This window comes from Onychostoma macrolepis, chromosome 14, assembly GCF_012432095.1.
Source record: "Onychostoma macrolepis isolate SWU-2019 chromosome 14, ASM1243209v1, whole genome shotgun sequence".
NCBI classification, from domain to species: Eukaryota; Metazoa; Chordata; class Actinopteri; order Cypriniformes; family Cyprinidae; genus Onychostoma; species Onychostoma macrolepis.
The window spans coordinates 8,833,739-8,860,242 of NC_081168.1; the positions used below are offsets into that span (position 1 = coordinate 8,833,739).

At 37.7% G+C, this 26,504-nt stretch overlaps 1 protein-coding gene across 1 annotated transcript in view; it reads right to left on the reverse strand.

Moving 5' to 3' along the window:
* Positions 1 to 339: 339 nt before the first annotated feature.
* The window catches only part of kdrl (kinase insert domain receptor like), a 40,347-nt gene continuing 14,182 nt past the window's right edge, over positions 340 to 26,504 (reverse strand). Inside the window, exons 10-30 of the mRNA XM_058798204.1 lie at positions 25,669 to 25,825; positions 23,948 to 24,068; positions 21,012 to 21,120; positions 19,384 to 19,671; positions 18,519 to 18,665; positions 18,260 to 18,385; positions 17,373 to 17,479; positions 16,893 to 17,028; positions 16,131 to 16,235; positions 13,699 to 13,812; positions 13,500 to 13,588; positions 13,257 to 13,410; positions 12,545 to 12,642; positions 11,828 to 11,950; positions 11,340 to 11,451; positions 9,138 to 9,237; positions 6,496 to 6,601; positions 5,236 to 5,357; positions 4,513 to 4,591; positions 4,307 to 4,407; positions 340 to 2,081 (exon numbers count right to left, since the gene is read on the reverse strand). Coding sequence (XP_058654187.1) covers positions 1,904 to 2,081; positions 4,307 to 4,407; positions 4,513 to 4,591; positions 5,236 to 5,357; positions 6,496 to 6,601; positions 9,138 to 9,237; positions 11,340 to 11,451; positions 11,828 to 11,950; positions 12,545 to 12,642; positions 13,257 to 13,410; positions 13,500 to 13,588; positions 13,699 to 13,812; positions 16,131 to 16,235; positions 16,893 to 17,028; positions 17,373 to 17,479; positions 18,260 to 18,385; positions 18,519 to 18,665; positions 19,384 to 19,671; positions 21,012 to 21,120; positions 23,948 to 24,068; positions 25,669 to 25,825 — 2,672 coding nt within the window. The 3' untranslated portion in view covers positions 340 to 1,903. The remainder of the gene's footprint in view (positions 2,082 to 4,306; positions 4,408 to 4,512; positions 4,592 to 5,235; positions 5,358 to 6,495; positions 6,602 to 9,137; positions 9,238 to 11,339; positions 11,452 to 11,827; positions 11,951 to 12,544; positions 12,643 to 13,256; positions 13,411 to 13,499; positions 13,589 to 13,698; positions 13,813 to 16,130; positions 16,236 to 16,892; positions 17,029 to 17,372; positions 17,480 to 18,259; positions 18,386 to 18,518; positions 18,666 to 19,383; positions 19,672 to 21,011; positions 21,121 to 23,947; positions 24,069 to 25,668; positions 25,826 to 26,504) is intronic.

A 26,504-nucleotide genomic window follows, 5' to 3' on the forward strand; every position in this document is an offset into this window, starting at 1 on the left:
AAGTTTTGTGTTTGGAGCTCTGTTGTGATGGGAATGATGGAGAAGCCCTTCCTTTTCTTGCTCACAGAGGTATTGTCCTGGTGACAGACAGACTGCCGTCACCTCGCCCCATTCAGGAAATGTGTCTCTGCGACCAAGGAGCAGGAGGAAGAGCGCACAGATGACACACAGCCTAACCATCTCCACCAAGAATCTTATAATAGTCAGTCTAACCTTACTGGAAATATGTATAGACTTGTCAGAAATCATGCTATATGCAGAAGAATGCAGTATTTGACAGGCAAACCATTGTCATTGTTATGCACTAGTACAAATGCAATCATGACTCTGAAAAGGTGCTATATATAAATATATAGATCTTTATTTATACTTGGTTAATGTTAAAATACAATTATAATACAAAACAATATATGTAGAAAATATCAGTGCATACAATTTTACTTCACAAAAACCAGTCAGTCAAAATAACATTATTGAAAGCATCATTTGGCAGTATATACATTTCATTATTTGGAAGACAGTCCATCAACAATGAATGTAGTACTTGGACTTAAAACAATAATTAGCAATAATGGGCCTAACTGCTTTTACAACTGTCAATATATAATCTGATTTAACCAATGCAATTATTTCCAACCCATTCCATCATGTTAAGGAGTTAATACTGATAGCATCTACAGGTGTGCACATGCTTTTACTAGAATTATCATGACCATTTATATAGCGACCAGCCTGTTGACAATATTATAGCCTGCCCTGCAAGCTTTAGTAGTATTTTTGCACGAAAGACTACTGAATCAGTAACAGAATACGTTCCTCTGGTTAATAGCTGCACAACATATTACGTGCTGTTATGTATACAGTAGTGTAAACAACATAAATATGAAAAGTACACCAGGCAGTGTAACTATTGTTGAACAGAGCAAGGCCATTTTATTGTGGTCCAAATTAGTTTTCTATTAAATGTGCATGAATAATTTACTTGTTAAGGCTTTAGAACCCTTTTTCACAGTGATAGACTGAATGATAACTGAGTCCTGACATGTGTAAGACATTAAGCTTGACTGATTTCCATAAAATGATCCATATTAAAAGCTATGATGATAAAAATACTATATGCGGGAGCAAAAGTGATTCATCTTAGCTTCATTGAGCAATTACTCAGGAAAACGGCCCTCAGACTGAAGCAACAGAACCTGGAAATACAATGTACATCCGTAGCATTGATGATCAATGTGTCCTGCAATTTCAGATTGTGTTCTGGGAAGGAATTTCAGACCGCACATTCATTTATTCATGATCTGTGGTCTTTGTTTGACATTTGCGTCTGACAGAGTAAAATATGCGTGAAATTTATTCAAAAGAAAAATATTTTCCTAAAACAAAAAAAGAGCTTTAGTGAGCTCCGAAATAATTTTAGCAAAATAAAAATAAAATACCATATAACCAAAATTCCAGTTTTCATTACAATAAAATATTTATCTAGAAATAAAATAAGAATTGCCTTTGTCCTCTCGTTCTAACCACTGAACAAATGATTTCATAATTAGCCACCATTCTGTTTAAAAAAATGCTATTTTGCTGGGAAAAACAGTGCCGTTATTGTAATAAAATGTGCTAGTTGTGTTCACAGTAGACTGCAGGAATACCTGAGGTGGTCCATTTGTATGTCAGACTGCAACAATGATATGAGTGGCAGCCCACTGTACTCACACACACTACCTTGAAAAAGTGCACAGAAAGAGAAAACGTGAATCTCAGAATGACCAGTCCAGTACAGGATAAAGTGGTAAAAAGTGGTGGAAAATAAAAGAGATCTAATGTGCAGAGACAAAATGGACCCAACCAATCAGATCCTCCAAAACTGGGTGAGACTTCTGGCGGCCAAGGAGTGCAGATGAACTCAGACGGGTGGTGTGGAGTAACGGACCACATAGTTATAGTCTGGAGGTGGGCTATGACATTCCAGCTCTGGGTCGAGAGAGGAGTCCTCCAGACTCAAGTCCAGTGAGGGAACAAGCGGTGGGTATTTCTCCTTCTCGCCCTCCAGCAGAACTGACTCCTTACTTTTGCTCTTTATCCTGTGGAAGAAGCAAACCGATTTGAATGAATTGAAATAGAAATAGAATTATTCTGTTGTACTTTGCTCTGTGTGTTGCTATAACTCTTCCTCTGAGGTCAGCGGGTCAGACACCCTGGAGGGAGTTTGCATTGCTTTTAGTCTATAGTCTCTCAAGGGGCGATAATTTGCAGTAAATGCCTATGCGAAATGGCATGTATTGGGGTTTGTACACAGTGTGAAGCAGAGCTGTCAGTGCAAAGCACTTCACATATGTGCATACTAAATGTGGGAGTACCAGGTGGAATCCAGAGGCACAATGTGGAGGGAGAATCTTGGACGTAGCAGTAAAGCAGTAGAAGGTCAAAGGTGACAGTGATTGAGTGGGTCCTTGGCAGGGGCCACCTCTTTACAATATATACATCATTCTCTACATGCTCCGAGTGGCTCTTTTTTCCCATGCCTGTGACCATGGCAACTTTTGCATGGATTTGCCAGCTGGTTGCAGGCTGTGCCCAGCTTTTCATCATATCGAGTTGGGATGAGACATGGAAAGTTGGGGGAGTGCTGACAGAGGCCAGACAGAGTGTTTTTAATCAAAACCTGTTGACTACGTTCATTTGTAATCAAACTATCAATCATAGCAGTAGAGGAATTTAAAAATGGTGGAAGTGTGATGTGGTGTTATTAAAAATTGTTACACAGCTCTCTGGAACACTTGAATCTGATTGGTTGATCGCAGCATTCGGCGGTCAGATGTCTCTTTTGTATTATGCTGTGGACTCACTCAGTCATATTTGTACACTGCAGTGGACAATTTCTTTTCTTATAAAGAAATTTCTCCATGTTGGGGATTATTTTTTGATAATGACATCTTTACTTCAAAAAATACTTGATCTATACACTACTGCTGAAAAATTTTTTCCCTTCTTTTTTTCAATAATTTATTATTCATTTATTAATGCATTAATTTATTTTAATGTAAATGTAAATGTCTTTATGGTCACTTTTCAGCAGTTTAATGCTTCTTTGCTGAATTAAAGTATTCATTTCTTTTTTAAAAATCGTGCTGACCCCAAACTTTTGAGTGGTAGTATAGTTTTTTCTTTTTTTTTTTTTTTTACAAGACCGTAAAATAAGATCCTTTTATAGATAAAGATCATATAATATAGCCCTGGCATTGTGGTGTAGCCACTGTTGCACTCAGCTGCCCTTATCTAATGCCAATCACATATTTAGACTGAACACTTCTAAACAGCATGACCATGATCAGTCAGTTAACCACTTTGCCTCTCCAGGTCTGAGTCATAAACCTCCAATCAGTAAGAGATTATCACTATTTGTCTAGCTGCAATTGGTGGTCCAAACCGCTGCCCTCACATATTAGGATGCCGTTATAGTCCACAAGGCCTTGAATGCAATTTAGAGGATAACCTTTGTAGATTAACCCTGGCCTTTGCTGCACTGGAAGACCATAAACGCCGTCTCAGATCTCATCCAGCCCAATGGCCTGCCATTAATAATTTAAAAGGCCACCTTCACTTTAGTTTTCAGCGCCATTTGCCCTGGGGCCCATTTATGAACAAGCAATGATGTCTCAGACCCCAGCACACTTTAGTCTGTGGTTAATAAATTATTAGGCTGGTCTCAGGCAAGAACTGACTATGTTTTTAAGGAGATCATCTTAATTTGTTATTAAGCATTCAATATATTTAAGTTGTATTCCCAGCTTACACTCTGTAGCAAAAATAATAGAACCCTAAATGGAATATATTGTAATCACTAACAGTATTAAACACTCACTCTCTCAAATACTTCCTAAATAAAATAAAGGCATGTTATTGTATGAGATGGCCATGTGCCATATCTGTAGCATGTTTCAACGATGGAGTCAGAGGCCATTATGACCCAGGCGGTACAAACAAAGATGCTAGTCACCAGACCTTACGGACAGCTTTAACAAGTCACACGCCCAGCCCTGCTTTTGTTGTCTGGCTGTTGAGATTGTCACCTTAGGCAATATCTCTCCACTGTGCCATTGTCTGAGAGACTCTCGCGCAGGCACGTCTCTCAAAGAAAAGGGGTAGTGGCTGGAGTCGTGTGGAGATGGTGGGGGGAAACTGTATGACAATTGTGGCATCTACATTCCAGCCCAGTGGGAGGGTCTCCAGGGCATATGCCGGCAGACCTACCCGTTCCTGTGGTCCAGGCAAAAAGTCTAAATAGGAGTGAATATACTATACTCACACTCGGGACATGAAACTCCGGGGTCTGGCCAGCGACTCCAGACGCTTCAGTGTCTTCAGGTCGTCTGAAGATAGACCTATTCCGCTGTCCGACTGGCCGCCCTGTGAACAACCAAACATGATTTAACCACAGATACAATATATTTGCATTAGTTCGTAATGGGCCTTTTCTTATGAAGGAAGGAGTGTGAAAAACCAGCTCTTCACCTCGTGGATATTGTTGGTTCCATTCTCCATGATTACTTCATCAAAGGTCTTCACACTCGCTGGGCGGACCTTGATGTTCCTGAAAGCATCAAATACTGCATATCAGATCAGTGTGGAAGGTTTCTCATGACATCATGTCTGGCAGATCCAAACAAATACACGAAACACATTACAGTGAGAGGGATGTGTTCGGTATCACAGTTTCCAAGTAAAAGTTCAATACTATGTTGGATGAAATATTTTTAATTTAATTTTGCGCAGCAGGGTAAAGCGATATCTTTTAAATTCAGCTTAAGGGATAACAGGGATTGCAGCATTTCGACACTATTCATCACAAATATACTTGAAGGACCTATGGAAACACAAGGGTTGGATAAATATTATCTTAAGTAGGCATAAATCCTGAAACTGCATTTGTGGCAAAAGAGGAAATTCCTTGAGGGGCCTATGAGGACCGTTTCTTATCAAGAACCAATTAGTGCTTTCCTTCACTGTTAAACTATTCAAGCATTCAAGGCCGTTGGGATGAAGTGTAGTGCATGTTTGAAACAGGAAAATGTATGGAAACCAGAAAATAGATGGTAGAACTTTATCTACAAAAAACAGATTTCTAAAATAGTCCTCATTAATATTGTCATTCTGAGTGATTCATAACAACTGAATTACAAAAACGAATCAGTCTGAGAATATATTCGTTAAATGGATAAGATAAAGCTATCTTACCAAGCCGTCCCGGAGTCTCTAAGAGAGACAGGTCTGGTGGAGGTCTCCTCTGTGGGGCTCAGGTTTGAGGGGTCTGCTTTGGTCAACAGGGCCGTGTTGATTGGGATGTAGTGTTTTCCCTCCTAAGAGAGACAAGGTGTTTAAACATTCAGCTCATTTTAAAACTGTGACATCACCCTGCATATAGTTTTATAGGATTCTGGAGGAATCTGTACATAAATCTGCAAGGGAATGTGTGAATATGTTTTATGGAGATGGTGTTATTAGGAGCAGTCCAGGCAGTACTCTAAGCTTGATTCCTTATGTGAGAAAGAGCGAGTTTGGAAAGCTTCCAATTCAGATGGCTTGGAGTATGTTTTGATCTCTATGCTGTGTAGTGTAGTCTTTTACTGAGACCATATCTTCTCTTCAAGCCATATTATAAATCAGATTCATTCCTTACTTTCATCTTGAACTAAGAAAAATGTATCAGAACATATTGTACCATCAAAATGTTCATCTTTGGATATCTTTGTAATTGAGAATACAGGATTTGTGTATGTAAATACATTTTTATGTCTATGCCTGTATTTGCTATAACATACCATACCCTACATATTCAAACATTTGGTGAATAGTGAATAGAATCATGATTTTTTTCAGTAGGGATGCATTAAATTGAATAAATACATTTATAATGTTACAAAAGATTTCTGTTTCAAATAAAGAATCCATCAAAAAGTTAAATATGAAGCTGCAAAAGTGTTTTCAACATTGATAACAATAATCAGCACATTAGAATGATTTCTGAAGGATCATGTGACACTGAAGTACACTGAAGGATGACTATTATTCCTACTAAAATATATTCAAATAGAAAACAGTTATTTGAAATTGTAACAATATTTCACAATATTAATGTTTTTACCGTATTTTCGATCAAATAAGTGGAGTCTTTGTGAGCAGATTTTTTTCAAAACATTAAAAAATCTTACCAACCCCATGAGTTGACTTCGCTTGTCTTACCATTTCTTTACAGTCACTCCAAACTCGCTTTAAAACTTTCCATTCATCAAATTCATAAAATATTCACCTTTTATCTATGACTAGTTGTTAAACACAGTTTGCAGTGACAGTCTAACATGGTTTTGCCTGTGTAATGGCAGTGCATCTCTTATCCCATAACATTCTTGTGGTTTTGCTGTGGTCAGAGTAGTAAACATTTAAAAAAAGTCTGTGGGAAGCCCATTCAATGTAATGAAGTGCATGAGACTCTCTTACCTGCTGCACACTAGCTTGAAGCAGATCTCCTAGCCTCTCTACCAGCTCTGTGAAAGTGGGCCTCTTGGATGGTTCTCCATGCCAGCAGTCTAACATGGTTTGATATCTATGGAGAGACACAGGCACATGTTAAAGAACGTCCTTTGAAACTACACCATAATCATAAATTGCAATTCTTCAGCAGCTACACAAACCCTCATGAATTACACCCTTTGCCTTGACCTCTAGGTTAGTCTGCAAATCCGGTTTATCCAATTATTCACAGTCATCAATAATATTCAGTGCGTGACACAAGGAGTGAGGCTGAGTGTTTTCATTGCACCGTTCTCAGGGTGAGAGTTTGTGTTGAGAGGAACTTCCTCCTGCTTTACACGAGCTGTCAGCATCTCTTCCCACAAGGGACGTCTGGGGTCCTTTATTCGATTTTGCAGTGGCCTGTAATGGTTAAGTTTATCTGAAGGCTAAGTTTCAGTTGTGAAACACTCAGGCGTCAATGCACCGACTAGGCATTTGAGTAAATGATCACTGGCGATGATTGAGCTGTATCCTGTTTATACTACAGTGGTGCACTCACAGGTCCTTATATAAATAAAGCCTGTTAACCATGAAACTCTCTGATCCCGTCTGATTAGCACAACATTGGGCAATTTGGAGTATGGAAAAATTACTGTACTAGTTGATGACTCATTATTTCCTTACAATAATCAACTAATATATCCATCTGGGTTTGAATTAGGTAGTGATCGGAGAGGAGGTATTCTTCTCGTGGGCTGTGTAGGAGATTAGCAGGAGGAAGCAGGACTCTAAAATGGTTATTTTAATGAATCCAGATGGAGCGACTCCTTAAACTAACAGGAAGTTCAGAAAAATGGCAAATGGTGGTTCCTCTAAAATCAACGATACACCAGGATGTTCTATATCCTCTCAAGTTGTGCTCACACTTATGGAAATGTTAATGGAAATACATTAATGACAGCCAATAGCGTTTAGTTCAGTGTATTGAATAGTTATAAGCCTGAGGGACAGTGGGAACCAGTTCATCATTAAATGGATGAATCAGTCTAGACAGTCTACCCAGTCAATGTTTTTATTTCTGAGCTGCTTTCTTCTCATCACTTACAATAGAAGTTTAAACTTCAAAAAAAGTTTGATCAGGGTCACTCCCTGGGTCGGAAATAAAGTAATGTTTAACCTTGAGGCCAGCACATAACTTGATCAGTGTCTCATCTCTCTTGAAGAACAGTGTTATCAGTGCTAAAGGTGATATAGTATATTAAATTGACCCTTATCTGCAATGCTAGTTGACAATTTCTTTGAAGATGAATGGAAAGACTTTTGGGTTTTGAGGACTTGGCATTAGAAAGGCTGTATTTATGAGGGTCAAATTCAATTCAGGTCTGAGGTCTGGACTGCATTTTGTAGGTCATCTCCAATCACCATCTTTCATGACCTCTTGTTATGTTCAGTTGGCGTGTGTGATTGCAAATGTGAGACAACTTGCATTACGTGCTATGTTTTAAACATAAGTGCTCTATTCAGGTTTCCAAGTGGGTATGACACAGTGACAGAATATCAGATATAAAAAATTACCATCCTGAACTAGCCCATAGTTTCAAAACGAAGATCGAGTAGAGCACTTCTTTGACAGCAGTAGGGGTTGTTATTGAGAACAGGCTGTGAATATTCTTTCTCAGAATGAGGCGATTCAGTTCTGTGCACCTATTTAAAAGCAACACTAATCTGAAGTTGTCCACTTCACTTCGTTTCCACATTTAAAACTGATAGCATGACCTCTTCTCTTATATCTTGTTACATCTGAAAACTTTCACATTTTTGCTCTCTAACCCTGTAACCACAATGGGAGTATATTGCCGGTGGGTTTCCTTGTCTGATGCCCAGGGGCCCTGCCACTGTGTTTGGCCACCCCATGCTGCTTAGTAGACCGAAGCCTTTAATGTGAACTTGAGTTTCAGCTGCATTGGTGTAAGTTAGTAATGGATCCCTAGCACACATCAACTGCACTATAAACTAGCTGCCAATCAGAAGCTTCTCTTTTTCTTTTACTCAGTGAATAATTGATCTGTTTCCATTTAAGGCTTCAGTCTTGTGTCAAAGCAATGAAATTAGATATTTCTGCTCGCTTCAACTGTATCGATAGGAGAAGAGTTTCTTTCCCCAGAGTGCAGATTTCAGCTAATAACCCTAGAGTTTTGTAGGGGGTTACAGAGAGAGGTGAGGTTTGTTTTGCGCTCACTTCAAGTTTGTTTAAAAGTTCCGGGATCACACAGACAGAACTTAGAGACATTTAAAAAATAAAAAATATACCTTGAAATATTTCCCTGCATACTTTGGATACAGTGGGATGTTCTAGAATAGGTAACAGGCATGCAAATATAAAATATAAAATGTTTTTATACTAGATTAATTTTGTGTTATATAATAGTTTATCTAACATATTAACATATTATCTAACCTATTTCTCTCAACAAAAATGAAAAAATAAATTGTGCCAATAAAGCTTCAAAAAGTACTTATTAAAACACTCAGTACACAATATGACAATTGTTACACATGTATAGTTGACAAAGAGCCTTCAAATCAGGACTCCCTGACATTAGTGACACAAGCAGAGCAACTCTTACATTTCAGAGGAGGAGTATTCAGGAGCTTTCATCCTGGTGCCCTCCTTCAGTCGGCAGCAGAATTCCTCATCAATGTGTAAGCCAGGGTAAGGGGAGGCACCTGGGGAGAAGAAAGAGAATAATGGGGTTATCAAGACTTTTCCATGAAATAGAGCTCTGGCCACTTCAAAGGGCCTGACAAGAAACTCACTAAACTGTGAAGTGGGTTGGGAGCACAGAGAGATCAATGGAAAGACCTCTGCACAATCAGCATCAGCGGGGCCGATCTGACTGAACTTGGAATCTCTACACAAAGCTGTTTTCTCCAGAAACACTAAATTATTAAGACAGCGTGAATTTGCACTGTTGAGGCTTTGCTGCACACTTGCAAAAACCATGATTCATGAAACAATATTTTCATTTACTTGAGTGAAATCCTTTTAATAATATCTGATAACCACTAAAATATGCAGATCATAACAATGAATCTCAGAAAAGGTCAATCTTTCATTAAACTATGATCTAAACCCCCTTCTGACATAGATTAGGTAGTCATTAAAAACAAATACATTAACAGCGCTTGAAATCTCCTGCAACTTTGGGAACAGAGTGCAGTAGATGTGGAGTGCCTAGAAAAACAGGGACAAGAAATTCAATTCCACAACACAAAACATGAGAGTGTACTTTGGGTGCGGTGCAAACTTTTCTCTCATGGACGCTATCAAGTAGCAATAATAATTTTTCTAAACTTTTCGTGTTAGTCTATTTGACACCAACTTAAATCAGTGCAGCCCAGTGGTTGTGACAGCTCAGAGTCATCAGTTAAGATCCTATTCCTTCTATATCACTGACAATGGATTATTTATATTGTGTCTTCCTATAAATTTATTTTAGCTTTATTTTAACGTGCGAAATGACGGCCTACTATTTTCCCACAGAGTTTATTGCACCCAATGTAGTGAATGTAGATTTGGAGGAATTTTACTGTTGTTTCTGGTTTATTTGTTATGCATTTACAAGGCAAATCTTTAAAAACACATTTATATTTAAAAGTCTGAAACCACATTAATAATCTAGAAGTTTAGGGAGTTAAATATACAATTTAGTGGTTGCTTAGTATTGTGAAAAACCTTGCATTGTGTTATCTATACACAATCTATATCTTGTGTTATTTATACATCTTTCACTTTCACTTTCATCTAAAAATCTAAAAAAAATCTAAAAAAAAGAGTGTATCAAACTAGAAACTAACAACACAGAAGACTTGTCAATATATATATATATATATATATATATATATATACACATACATACATATATGAATGGTGACATTAAAGTTGTTTGCTCAGAGCCTTTAATGACAAAGGGGCCAAAGATACACTGTACAATACACTATTAAAAGTTATAGTACATTTACGGAGGGGGGCAGACATTTACATTAAATGTTGCCTGGTAACTGTGGGTTTACATTTCCAGTTGGGAATGAAACCTGATCAAATGGAAGATGATTCTCCTGTTTTACGACCTCTATTTATGATTTAAAAACACATTGTTGAAGTTCACAGATTGCACTAGTGGAATGAAAATGTTTTTTTTTTTCAAGCTGACAATGCAATCTTTTTTGTTCCCAAAAAAAAATTTAACAGCAGCTGATAGTTATAGCCCTCCACATCTGAAGGAGGTTGATAGCGCAGGGCACCTCTTGAGCAGCCTGGTTTGTGCCAGGTGTCTTTGATTGAGGACCCTCGAGTTCGTTTTATTTCCATTTGGATGAAGCACAGCATGTGCTGAGTTGCCTTCCTACTTCATGTGTTTAACTTTGAAATGGGTGCTGAATCCTGTTTGGGCTTTTTGCTTTGGTGTAAAATGCACCGAACCAGTAAAGCAAACAAACAAAGTCTAAGAGACGTCTCTATAGAAGAAAGGAAAGAAAAGCCGACACTTTGTTTCATGGAAAACCTCAGAGCAGAAAACACTGTTCCAAGCACTGAACGCCTGAAATGATAAAAGCTTGAAATTATTCTTTGATCGAGTCATAATCGAATCTCCCCAAAATATTAAATCAAGATTGTGTGTGATAACAGTCAAAATAAAATAAGAGTATTTTAAACTCTTTAATTGCTACAAGTTCCTGAACTGTTGCAACAGTGCTGTGTGTGTCTCCAATGAAAAGGTGAATAAAGAGAATGTGAGTTACGCTCTTAGGACAGCAATGATATTTACCAAGAGAGAAGATCTCCCACATAAGCACTCCAAAAGACCACACGTCACTCTGAGTGGTATAGATCTTGTCAAATATCGCCTCTGGAGCCATCCACTTTAAGGGAAGTCTGGCCTATAAAAAGATAAGCGGACCATGTTACTCTCACCTGTTAAGGAACAACTACCAATATTAATTTACATTCAACAACTTGTAGCTTATAAACCACTATTTGATTATACAATATGTATGACGTCTTGGCTCACACTTGACCACAAGAAAACATCCTTTGACCAGAATAATATTATCAGAGCTTATAAAATGACTAACAGCACGCCAAAGACTCTTGGCATTAACAAACATTTTATCTTTTTCCAGATGAACATTTACAGTGTCAGTGGTTTTTGGACCGTTATCATTTGCGTCCATCACACTAAGTAGTTTTGAAACACTGTGTGCCTTATACAGCCTAACTGCACCATGAAGTAATTGGATAATCTTCCACACTTACGTCTCCTTTGCGGACATAGTCTGGGTCCTTGTATACATCTCTTGCAAGTCCAAAATCGCAAATCTTCACAACGTTGTTTTCAGACAACAGGATGTTACGTGCGGCCAGATCACGGTGAATACACTTGGAGAAGTAAAAGAGAGATCCTATTACATTATGCTCTACCATACTTCAGTTTATTGTAATAGCAGGATATAACTGTATGTTCTTTCTACTCTCAGTGTCTTGACCAGGGAAAGGGACTGCAGTGAAGATACGTTTTGTGTCTTATTTGAACCATGTGTGGCAGTATGCTGTCAGATGAAGCACATGATGGAAAGCTGTGATAATGTAAAACATATGGAACTGCCATCAGGGAAACTCTGACCTGAGGTGAGATTAAACCACATATGCTAAACCGCATCTTTAGTATGGCAATACTAAAGTGTGGCAATTAATCACTCATTTAGTGTGGCAATTAATCTCATCTGCTGGATGTGTGTGAATGAGTGTGCTGGATCAATAAAGTAATTTGGGTTTTCATATTCTGGAGTTTTGGACAAAACTTCTCAAAGTGTTGCCAAAATACAGAGATTGATTATTAACGTAAAACATTACAAACCAGAAAATTATTTAAAAAGGAAATTAGTATTAAAATGGGCTGCCATAACAAACTAAGAATACAACGATTCATTACAAGGGTTAGGGATATTTTTCATGAAATCTTCAGACTCTTACTTTTCTTGAAGCCAAGAACTCCATGCCTTTAGCCACTTGAAAGCTGTAGCAAATCAAGTCTTCTAGTGTGAGCACTTTCTTATACAAATCCTCTTGCTCTGCAAGAAAAGGGTAACAGGCTATTAGTTAAATCAAAACCATTGTTTTGTAATGCAAGTTTTGGCAGGCAAAAAAAGAAACAGAATTTCCAAGAATCTCTTTTGGTAACAATCTGTGCTGTCTACAAATCTGTAAAGTTTGGATCCTCTTTCAGTCCCTTAAGTTGTAATATTTTTGCCTTCATAATTCTCCTGTTTACTACAGACACATCCGATAGGGAGACACAATGAAACGTGGCTTCTTTTTTTAGATGCAGACTGCGACGTGCACTTTATCAATGATACTCAAGTGAGGGGCTTGTGGGTGGATCATCCACCTGAGTAAACAGTTTATCAAACCAGAAATAACCGGCATGGGACAGCACGACCCAATGTACCCACAGCGGACTAGCTCTGGTCTGGGGGAAGGAAATTAGAAAAAGCTCTGCGCGCAGTGGGTGACAGTGGCTCATACAAAATAGCAGTTGTATTTATGAATCCCTAAGGAAGCTAACTATCAGATTGAGGGGGAAAAAACAATCAGCGGAGCCTTGAGAGCAGAGAGGGTGGGGTGGAGGTGAGGCAGGGGTTGAGAGGGAGAAGGGGAGAAGGGAAGGAAGACACTCAGTCGCTACCTTCCTCCTCTTCCTCCGAGTCGCAGTAGCTCTTATCTTCAATGAAGCCGGAGCTGGCTGAACTTCCGGTGCTGGCCACGCTCTCCAACCTGCGCTTGATGAGCTCGCTTAGATCACACCCGGAGCTGGAACGCAGAGCCTTACCGTCCTGAGACTGTGGATGTTATCAGCACACATTACCGTCAATATAATGCGTCATCATGTTAAATCATTGCATAACTGTTCAAGAGATGTTCTGCTTACCTTGTAAACCACAAAGTCACCCCTCCTACTTCTCAAGTAGTTGGAAAGGTTTCCATACTTGCAGTATTCCACGATTATCATTAGTGGACCTGAGCGTACACCAAAAAAAAAAAGGAAAAACACAGAGGAAAAAGATTCAAAAATTGTACAAATTTCTCATATCGCCATGGTTGAATTCTCTCCATCAGCTTCCTCTTACCTCCACGCTTTGTGCAGGCTCCTAGCAGATTGACTACATTGAGATGATGACCAATATGGATCAGAATCTTCAGTTCAGACATTAAAGCTCTGCACTCGTTATTTGTAGCTCCGGCTGTTGAGTATAGAGGAAGTTGGAGGAGAGGATAAGAGGAAAAAAGTAATTAATGGAATGTTTTACATGGTCATAAAGGATTTTTGTTTGGAATGTTAGGAAAATTTATGATTATGTTGCGGTGGTCTCAAGATTGCTGTTGTATTTCAGGTCTCTTGTCAAAAGGCTGAGCTTTCAGTTACTGTTACTGTTGTTTCAAATGGATATGAGATGTTCTATCAATATCTTGACACAACTGTGGCTTAAAATTTAAAATTTAAAATGCTAAAATGTTTTTAAGTAAATAAAAAATATAATTTAGCTATATAAATATAGATAAAATAATTGAGCTCTCTCTCTCTCTATCTATATTCACAGATACATAAGTTTGTATTATATTATAATATATTATTATTTATAATTGTCCTATAAACAACATAAGTTTGTATTATATTATATATATTATTATTTATATTTGTCCTATAAAGAAAAAAGGGTAAAAATTAAATCATGCCACCAAAAACAGTTTGATCAGCGCTTTGATAATCAGGATAAACATCAAGTTTGGAAGTTACTGGAAAGTATAAAATTAAAGTTCAAAGCCTGTCATTGTGTTTAAAGGAACTTTAAACAGACAAAATAATGCACGCCATAAATTATAGTGGACAGATCAACATCTGGCAGCAACATTGTTATAAGCTGTCTAAAGGTAAGAAACAGCACTTTTTGAGTTTCTTGGTAGTTTGTACATCGTTCTAGAAAAATATGTGGTCAGGAACATTATCCTGGTGACCTTCTGAGGTCATGAAGTCAGACTGGAGGGCTGTTGTTTTAACACGTCAGGTTTCCTGTGGTTTAGACCCATCAAAATGACACAGGAGAGCTATGTTCAACGTTGAGCAGTAATTCGTACATGATTCATACCAAAGACACCTCACAGTGACTTTTACTGAGAGGAATATTGGCGCTCCTTGTTTCAAAGTAGAGGAAGGAATGAAACCAGCATGAAGACTATTAATGATGTCAAACTGGGGGCAAACTAATTTTTCCTTTGCATTTTAGATTTTTCATGTTTTGGATGATAAAAAACATGCAAGTAATAAAACAGTGACTGCCTAGCAGGCCCACATAATTCTCTAGAAATAAAATATATGTAGGCAGTAGATTTGATAATTAGAATGGATTTAAATGAAGGGAACTGCTTTTTATTAAGAGGTGACCTGTGGTGCATAAGGAGGCATCAGTCTTGCCTCTAGTTCTATGTTTAATGCACAGGGAAGACTAATGTAATAATACTAGTGGTAACGCACATCTAATGAGTCGAGAGATTTATCATCATCAAGAGCAGGCAAAACACCACCACCACCACCAGAGAGGCGCTCATCACTCTGCAAGAACGCACCATTACTAAACAAATGCTGCAGACATTTGACCAGACGGGCAGAGTTTAAACAAATACAACCGCAAGAGGATACAGTCCTACTAGACCAAAATATTTGTTTTACTTGAATGCATAACACAAATCCGCTGAGTTGACTCGATATTGTTGTATTAAAGTGGACATTTTGGAAATAAGCAATAAAATAGCAAACACTGACCAATTATGCGAAGCATGCTGGTTCTGGTTTGGTGTGAACTAAGAAACATCTGTTCATGGGTCAGTGATAAATGCTACGTGAGTATTTGCACATTCAGTTCACTTACGTATGCTGTTGTCCAAGGTTTTATATCTGTGGACTATCACATGCAGCATGCAGTACCCTGAACAGCTGCTAATTATCTTCATATGCATGAATACCAAGAGATCCACTATGGACTTCTGTGTTCAATATCTGATTTACATTTGCATTCAATATACTACATCAGTGTATTCAATGTGGCCCTAAAAAGGCTTTACATTTCTGTCTAATAGAGGAAATTTGTGATGTGAGAAAACTTACAGGAATGTTGATTACATTCAACTAAGTACTTTCTGTTCTTGTACTGCGTTTCTGTTGATCTGATAGCATTATATTGTGAGGTCTAAAAATCTGAAATCACAATCAAAATCTGGGAATTAAAATAAAGTTCAAAGATGAAATTTCAGACAAAGAAACGCTCTGGTGGTCTTTTTCTAGGTCACTAATCTGTAAGTAAGTAAATTTGTGTAAACAGATGTTTTTTCTTCCACTAAAGCACAAGATGCTCACTGGATCACTCTCCAAATCATGCTGGAGAACATTATCATAAGGTTTTGCAGAAACTTTGAAGTTCATGCAGCTGATGTCATTTAAAAAAAAAAAAATCATGTCAATTTTCATGGCTTTGGAGCCCATTAAAACATAACATGTTGCAGTTACCTTTCAGCATTTTCACTGCCACCGTTTTGCAAGTAGAAATCTTGTCTATGCCAAATGCAGAGGCCTCTACAACTTTTCCAAATGCTCCATGGCCCAGAGTTTTACCTGTTACAGAGAGAAAGAGAGAGAGCGTCTACATGAGCTAGCCGTGTCCTGGGGGCTCATAAATCAAGCAGGATGCCCTGTCAGGAAAGTTGTGAGGCTGTAATTAAAACAGCCTGCTGAGGTTGGGACTGCTTTACTGACCCTCCACTGAAAATTCACGGAGCAGTTAAGACTGAATGACAGAAGCGGCTTGCTGATATATAAAAGCATAATATTTTCTTTTGAAAACTTAGACAACCCTGATGCCCACCTTTCTCAAACAATAGGCCTGAGGATTAAGGCAATTAAGGAGCAGAAAGAGCCAGTTGTGTTGAGCTGTGTATGGATGTTTGTCTTTGTATTTTATGGCTCTTTACATGTTCAGTACCACAAGAAAGAGACTTCAATATGAATCAATCATTTTAAATGAAATTCTTCCAAAACTAAGTCATATGAGCTATGCCATCTACAGTATATAGATTGAATATAGAAAAATATTAAAAATATTGAAAAAGTTACTACTTAAAGAAGCATGATATCTTTAATGAGCCTAATGAGCAATGAACGAATAACTTTTGAATCAGGAAGGACTTCCTGTTCATTCCTGTTTTTATCAGATGCTTTGCTCTTTACAATTTTTAGCTAGAAAACGTGACTGAAAAAGATCTTTGAACTCACCGAGCCTGAGACGGTCTCTGGGGAACTCCCATTTGTTGCTGTCATAGGGCAGACGATCACACTGCTCATCAAGGGGGATCTGGTCAGGATCCATGATGATGGACAGGTAACCCGTCTTTAAATCTGCTGAACTTGGCTGGTAGAAATAAATAAATAGTTCATAAAACAGAATATTCAGACAAAATAGAACAGAGTTCTGTCATTCTTCCTATGTAGCTGCATGACTGTTAGGGCTCTGATTAGATCATTTCACACACATCATTAAGAGTTTTGAGAGAAAACCATGACTAAGTAACAGAAATAAAACAACAAATCACTGTAAGTTACATAAGCATTTGTATGCACACTAGAAGATAAAGTTTTCAGAGTAGACGTAACTGGAGTAACATCAAAGGAATATATTGCATTTAAAAAAGAACTTTAAAAACATCTTACGGTAGTCCAGGTACAGTTCACGTATAGCTACTGTCAAGTCCTTACCTTTCTTAATTTTCGGATAAAGAGAATGAGCATTATCCAAAGAAACGTTGCTGCTGCTCCAGTAGACACCAAGATGATCACCTCAATATTTGGTTTACCGTCTTCTCCTGTGTGCAGAAACAGCATGTATTCAGTAAGAGAACCATCTGTACCATATTCATCACAATGCTTTTGTCTAATAAATATTAGACATCACAATGTTTTTGTCAAACAAATTTTATCTGCACAGATTATTATGTTTTTAATAACATTTGTACATGTAATTACATACCAAGTGTACCAAATACAAAACCACATTTTACAACATACTCAACAACTCAGTGTTCACATACTACATACAGCAAAAGGAATTTTGATTGCCAAAAGAGGAAGGAAAAAGAATTCAAAGCACACTCTGCTCTCCTTGAATGAATGTGTTTGGCTTGGGTTTGTTGAATCAAGTCAAGCCAATTTTTACAGGATATACAGTGTAACTGAATTTCACTACTGAGATGAGCGGTGCAGCTGGTTTTGAGGGGTGCAGAGACAAGAACTTTGTTCATATTAAACCCCCTGCTTCTTTAAAGACATTTCTCATTGGTCATTAATGAATATCCTCAAAGACTATGAAGAGGTCAACTCCCTTGTGAGAGGACTCTGACTTTAACTCCCAGACCCTCATCATAAAAGTCTGGAATTTGCATGGTATTCCTGGCAGCCTTAGTCTGTCGTTCTTATTCAGTAGTTATTCAAAGTTTGGCCATTTGTCCTGTTTACATTAATACATGGAAAATCGGTGCTTACGAGATTTTGAATCATCTTCACAAAGGAAGTGAAAGTTCTAAAACAGGACAATTTGCACAGTTATGATAATATTAAATAAAGGCAGGTGAAGAGTTAGTACTTACCCACTACAGTAATGACCGCACTGGTTTTTGCTTCCCCTCTGTCATTGCTGGCAAGACATTCATAAATGCCTTCATCATCTTTCTTCACCCTCTCAATGGTCAGAACGCCATCATTTAGACTGATACCTGAAAGCATTATTGAAAGATGCAACATATAAAACAGATCCAGATCCCTGTTAGAAGTATCTACATTTAAAGTCACTGTAAAACAGCTGATTTCACCTGTGACTGCACATAAATCCATTTAGCGCTTTCTCACCTGGTCCCTCTATGACAGGAGTCTCGTCTTTGTACCATTTGATATCGGGTTCTGGCACGCCGTCAGCCAAGCAGTACAGAGTCAGGGTGCTGCTGCTGTTCACATCCTTATTGGTCAGATTCTGCATCAGTGTGGGCCTTCGCCTCTCTGTTTCAGACAACATTTTTCTCATTAACATGCCACACTTCTATAAAATTATTTGATTAAAGATATCAATACAAGCAATTCATGCACAAGGGTGAATTATAAGAATACTGCCAAGATCTTTCACATCAACCTCATGGCTCTTTTCTGATGACACTTTAATCCCAATTCTCAGAAGTCTACATTAATGAAAAAAACTCCCATTCTTACTACTACATTAAAAATGATGTATTAATTAAATATGTGTTAAACATAACATTAATTTAATAAATGTATTCATCTGATTCTATATTATTTTTGCAAAGTACAATAATTAAATTACAGTAATGAAAACGAGAAGTGCCTTATTGTCATGAAAACAGTAATTCCCTTAATGTTCAATATTAATAATATTTACTTCATGTATTTTTTTTATAAATGTATATTTGATTATAAATTATTATACATTATACTATAATAATTATATATATATATATTTTTTTTGAATTTATTGTATTGTATTGCATTTAATTACAGTAATTGTTAACCAACCATTCAGGCTACTAATCATAAAACTGCAAGTATAACGACAACAACAACCCCTCTTCCTGCAATTCACGCACCAGTGCCATTTGTTTCTCGCTGATCAGTAATATAAGCTGGGTCTTACATTACATCATATGATGTACACTGATGCTTTCATAAAGATAAAATTCTTTGGTTCTTGGTAGTTCAAACTCACCATTAATAGTCAAAAGAGATGTTGCATTGACTACTTTATTGGAGTTGATGTTTAAAGCCTGGCATTCATAGCCCAGTGTGTGGTTTCTAGAGACATTGGGCAACTTGATGGACAAAGATATGCTGTAGGGCTCGATCCGAAGAGTGGTTTGGCCTTTGGGAACTATGTGGCTCTGTGGACCATACCAATGCAACCTATCGTAGAGGTATCTTGTGCCTCTGCAGGTCAATGTAACGTCATCTCCTGCAACAGCTTTCAAGGGCCCAATCTCAAACGGCTGTGCCTGATCTAGTGAAGGTAAAACAAAATAAGACATTAAGAAGCAGGTTGGAAAAGAACAATTCATTGAACATGTCAGTCAACACGATGCATTTATTGTGTGCTTTTCATGCATAATCTGTAAATCTACAATTAGAGAAAGCGTGACTAACGCAGAAAACATATGGCTCATGAGGGACCTGAAACTACGCTATAGATGTACTGTTGAAAGAGATCACCGTACTCTGGCCTGCACTAAAAACACAAAGCTGTACGCTGCCATGCCAGGAATGTCAAATTTGCAGTTATTTCCTGTTTCATCACTCCTAATTGGAAGCATGTTGCTGGCGAATGGCGGCAGCGATGGCTGACCTGAAGCATTACAATAGGAACCAGGCTAAGGCCAGGCCTCCAGGGAGCCGGCAAAACGCTTGTTTATTCACAGCAATATACGTCCCACCAGAGGAGACAGCTGTTATTACTATTTCATCCCTCTGACCAGCATTCCTGCGCACAAAGTCATCTTCACCTCTTGCATAGCACAGCATATTCTCTGGGGCTTTCTTTTCTGTTCTGGAGACATGCCACTTGACATCCTCCATTTTATCTTCTGTCTCCATTTTTATTGCACAGTTCTCATTTTTCATGCTTCCCGAGCCTCGGCTGCTATTGATTCCAGCTCGTTTTTTCTCATCATTCTAATTTAGGCAGATTTGAACATTCTGACAGCCGACACACTCTTCATTATGTAACTCAGTGAATGGGTTTCTCATTTCATATACATTTGACCCCAGTCAGCTACATATAACATTTAAAAACAGAGATTGGCATTCCAGCAACACAGTCCATTCCAGAGTATGTAAGCAGAACGGGGAGCGGAGTTGCAAGCCTTTGCCTGGAGTGAGGAGCTTTTTCACTGCAAAATTTTTTCAATACTGCTTTATCATAAGAACAACACATTAACTGCCCAGAGTACAGTTACAAATCAGCCAGAATTCACTATGTAATAAAACACAGTGTTAATAGACTATTAGCAGTCGGACTAAAACAAAGATGGAATTTGTGAAATATTATAAGATCATTTAAAAATACAAAATGTTCTGTGAAGATAAATGACATACTGCATAATTATGAGTGTGAGGATAACCAAAAATGATGTACCGTATTTTTTTTATATATGAAAATAAAATCTGGGTACATTTACAAAAAAGGTAGTAAAAGCACTATGGTACTACTCTGGTATTTTGGATATGTGGTAGAATCAAATTAACGAAAACTGTCAAAATTTAAATCAAGTCAATAGAAACAGGTTGCCACAAATCTTTAAAGATGGATTTTTTACTTTCAGTAAATGAAAATGGTCCACTTACTATACACATAGAAAGGGATTCTCATGGTCCTGTTCCCAAGTTCATTCTTTGCTGTACAGGAGTAGATTCCTGACACATTAGCTGTTTCCACCATCAGAATGCTTACAGTCTAAGGAAATGGATGAAGATCATTAGGAATGTAAACCAGTAATCTGAAAATATAGGAACAACACAATATCATGTCTCTCAGTACCTATGACATTAAACTTTGAGCATTTATTTCCTGTAAGCAGATGGGTCACAGGACTAATTTACTGTAAATTACTGCAACTGGACCTTTTTACACTCCTCAGCCTCACACATTTAGTAGACTACATCTGGAGTTTTAAGGCCAAATGCAGCACATAGAATAAAGCACAGAAGGTGTGCCTCTGTTCCATGTCATTTCCTGATACACATTTAAAATGCCAGGCTTAATTCTGTCACCATTGAAGTGGAACTCATTAATGTAGACATAATAATAATGCAGATTTTTGGCAAAAGACCAGATTCCAGAGCTCTGTTTTCAGTTTCAAACAACATCTGTTTTCCTGGCCGTCACATCAAAAGGTATGAAACACTCCGGGTGTATTTCTGGAGCAATATACTCATTTTTTTTAGCTTACTTCCTGGGGTTCACAGACTGTTTATAAGACGTATTTGAAACGTAAGAAGCATGGCTTTGGCTCTGAACAACACGTATTTAAATGTTTTGTCTATTTTAGTTTGTAAAGACGTAGAACAGTAATATTTAATGCAAAATCATTTTTACAAAGGTTAGGATTTCTTTTTTTGTACATAACATTACGCTGCTGTACAGACAGAAATGAGGTGTGGAGCTCATTTAATGTAAGTCTGTGGACTTGTAATGTCGCTGTTTAGTCTTACATGTAGCTGATTTTAATTGGCACACTGCACTAAAATATACCTGAAAAACAAGACGCATAATTGGCATACTTTTCAGCATAAACATACCTCTATTCTATGTTAAGTAATTTCATTATAGAATGACCATTATTCATGCAGTGTTTTGGATAAACTCAGTGACAAATTTCCTGAGTGACATTTAGCATTTCTCTCGATCTGATGATGTAATCAGAAATTCGGAGTGACCTTCCTATTTTGTCTTTTAGTTGCTGTGACAGCCCTTTTTTATTTTTGGGGTTACAAGGAACCATCACAGATGGACTCTTACCAGGCTGTTATTCACAGTGCTGGAAAATTTATATGAGGTGACAGAAAGGAATTCACCCTAAACAAATCCCACCCTGTTAAATGGGGCCTTGTTATCACTGACCGCTGTGCTTCATCCCTGCAAAGCATCATCTATTTGTCACAAAAGCCTTTAAATACAGCTAACCTCAAAATTTACACCTATTCCATGGTGAGAACGAACCTCCTAGCACAAGGGAGGGCAGGCATGATTGGTTTTAAATGACATTCCTACTGTGAGAATATACTGTGTCACATAAATCTTGCTGTATAAGGAAAATCTTGCTGTAAGCTTATATTTTTGGTGGTGACTAAAAATCATTCAGTGCTTTTAGCTGATGATTTGCAGTTGAATACATGCTTGACTTGGTAGGTTACAGCAGCTCTACGTACAGTCACATTGAAGTGTAGAGGAATGCTACAAATGAAAACATGTGCTTCATTAAGTTTTGGGTGAGTGGTTTTGGTAATAAGGCCTCCTGGGATGTTTTCCATAATGTCTGCAGTGTTCACTGTAACATTTGGCAGCACAAGCAAAGGATGATAGAGTGACAGACATAGGAGATCTTTCTAAGCAAACAATTAGGGATACTGTAGCAGTATTTCACACATTTTTATGTGATTTCAACATATTGGAGGGACCACAATGGCCGCCCTGTACATAAATAGCATTTAAAGTCATCTCATGTGTTTGAAAACAGGCCTGAAACAATCAACATTCAGTGCATGAATAGTCCTGGGAGAAACTTCTGTTTATGAGGATTTTACTGGCTTCAGTGTGCTCAGTAAGATGGACTGATATATCAGTATAAACTCTGTCCTGGGGCAACACTCAAAGCAGCAGCTGCCCTGTTTACTGGCCTCTGTTCTCCACTGAAGATGACTGAAGCGTAGCATAATTCACAGCAGAGCTAAATGAGCCTCAGCTATCAGTTCCATTAGGGGAGAACACACACATAGTCACTCACATACACACAATGAATGTCATTCTTCACTAATCTATTGATACTTCAGCCAAATAAGACTACTGAAGTGGACTGTGCTGTCTAGAAACATAATGCAGATTGTTGCTTTTTTGTGGTTTCTTTATTATATTGAGACCTATTTTCTCAAAATTATTTCTAAAAGGGCAATTTAGTGATGTGAATGTTCAAAAGACTTTATGAGTTTTAAATGGAAGACAGATGTATGCTGTACATCAGATTTGGATTCTTCCCGTTCACTTCTAAATCAGCATTTTTCCATGAACATATAAACTGCAATATTTTGAGGTCAATTATTTTGAGCCAAAATGAAGCTGAAAGTATTATTAATCTGGATTAGCAACCCAGTTTCAACATTGTGTAAAAGCTTTGGTTTTAAAAGTTGCAGACATTTAAACTACTACATTTCCACTTAATTATTCAATTTACAGTCAGAAGGCATATTTTTAACTAACAAATCTTTTACATTTTTAAAGGTACACTCAGTATTTTTTATATACAGGAGTTATTACAAAGATAAAATAAGTAACACTTTGTCTGGTCATGTCATCTTAATATGACAAGACCTGCTCCATGCAAAATAAAACAGCTACTTTTTACCTCATGTGAGTGTACGTGATCTGAACATTTTTATTTTTTTTCAAAAATATACTAATTTCTTTATGCATAAAACCTAGTTAAGGGAACAAAAAGTAGCGCATCTTTGAAGGCAAAAAACTTTTTAATAATAAATAACAAAATTGCACATACTGTAATCCATACCTTGTTTTTACTTTTTAATAATTCAACCTTGTTCCTGACATCCTTAATCAGATTATGAGGATAATGGTTGTGTGATTCAGTGACTTCTCCAACAGGCAGAGGATCAGTGTAAGGTTTGCACCTATCAGACAAAAACACACACATTTAGAGAAATCATAATTGTCGAACCAACATTTGTAATAAGGAATTATTTTTCTGCTCTAGAGCTTACAGAGGAAGTTTTTGCCTTTTGACATCAAAGCAGGATGTACACAAGGAAATACCAAGGTGTACAGTCATAAGATTTCAGTGAATACCCTCTACTTTCAGTGAGAAACAGAAAACAGGTCTTCCCTTAAAAAAAAAAAAAAAAAAAAAAAAAAGGAAACTGTTGGGCAAATTAACTTTTTTAGCAAACGTCTTTCAAATACATTTATCTTCTGCCGTTAAACACAAGGTTTCATGGAACCTGATGAATGAATGTTTTTTTTCTGAATTTGAGGGCCATGTACCAAGTCATGTGTTTTATGCCTTGAACCGGCAGGAGACCAAAGACCTGTTTTGCATCAGTCTGAGTGGAGGAACAATCGGATTAATGAGAGTCGAGGTCGGAGAGGAAACCGCAGCGTGACAGGAAGGGCTGAGTCATGCGTCACCGTTCAAAGGAAACACCCCCACTCTCTGGCCGGCTGAGATAAGGCTGATCCCAGACCTCCGTGGTCAACAAGGGACCACTGATAACTTCTCACAGCCCCTTGATTAAGAAGACTTCTGAGAGATCACCTTCATGAGCACAATAATGATATCTCTAACATGGGACCCTCGAAAATACTGATTTTATGGACGCTTAATGGCACATCACAACTAAAATATGATCATGTAGAGGATTCACTCCCACAACTCCCAAATCTGGCAGTGTGAACGTGGCTACTTTTTCTTTTTGGTCACTGCTCAAGAAATAAATTAATTTTACTGAAAATAAAAGAAGAATGGTTCTGTTTTTCTTCCAACTAGGGCATTGCAATTACCCTCCAATGTACCTCTCTCATTAGATGTTGAAAATCAAGTCTTCTCACCATCTATATTATAAGCTGTTGTGTTTACTGCCATCACTGATTATATTTAGAATAGGCAAAGTGGTATTTTGGCACTGTGGTGCAAAGCACAAAGTATTTTTGTCGCAAATTTGGCAGTACCCCTTGACAAATAATTTCTCTCAATTACGAGAAAATCTTGTTATGACACACCAACTAAGTTCGGTGGACATCCGTAGCATTTATAAAGGTTCACTTAAAGGCTGGCATTTGCACTGCAATGCTCTTGCTTTCAGCACAATGCAAGCTTGGGGAATGAGAACAATAAATCGTCCTCACATTTACAGAGCCAATGACTGCAAAATGTAGCTCTGGGGCTATTTTTCATCAATAAGCATACTTTATTTTGGACCAATGTCAAGGAAACGGATGCAGTTCATTTGAATAATGAGAGCTGTGGGTAAAGGCCAACATTCATCAGCGACTTTAACACCTCAGCAAGAGAAGAGATCTTCCATGCAGGAGGGTGACAACTGTTTAACCAAAATTTGTGGAAATTACTAGAAAAACCAGCCCTTGTCACAATTTATAGAAGTAATGCAATCTTTCATCTGATGTAAAATACTAAACAGAAGACCTGTTGATTCAAAGTAAATTTGAATATGAACAGTAACAAGAATCAGTATTTTTGGTGTACTATTCGCTTACTCTGTAAGGTGAGAGCTGGGGTCGCACGGCTGCCAAAACCAGGTAATGTTCGGCATGGGAATCCCAAATGCAGTGCAGGTGAGCTGGTGCCCCTCGTTATATTTGTAAGCTTGTGGGCCCCCTGGAGCCACATCCTCCTCAAAGATCTTTGGCTTCACTGTGTGCGTATGGACATACAGATCATCAGTCATTTAAATTGTCAGTCTGAGAAAAAATACAGATCATTTGCAGATCATTGGCTAACACTAAAATACCTTTCACCTCATAACTCCAAAATAGAAGAGTAAGAATATTCAGGCTTATATAATATTCAGGGAGCAATATTGCCTTTATGGAGCTCATTGAAGTGCATCTGTGCTCATGACAGAGAAAAACAGCATGTTTGAAGATTTAGCATCAGATTTGATGAATGATGCCCAAAAATAATTGCAACCAGAAATCTCTTAATACTGTTTACATTGTTTTTGACCTTGTTTTTGCTTTTGGGTCTGTAATGATGTCATATACTTCGGTTCAGGTTGAGGACAGAGACACATTAAAATAAATATTTTATATTAGGCCAAAGAAGGCAATTGTAGTTGTGTACGTTGTGGGATGGGAGGTTTCCAAAAATTAAGGGGAAATCTGGGCAGCACATTATCAAAATCTCAGCTCTGACAGCACATTCCAGAACTTTCTGAGACGAGCACATCAATTCATCTGCTTACTTTGATTTCTCCACAACACATTCAAAATTTGCTAAAGAATCTGTTTAACTTCATTGATATGTAATTAAAACGCAACTAAAACTATTTGATTTTGTGCTGTTAGCTATTTATATTAGTGTTTTGTGTTTA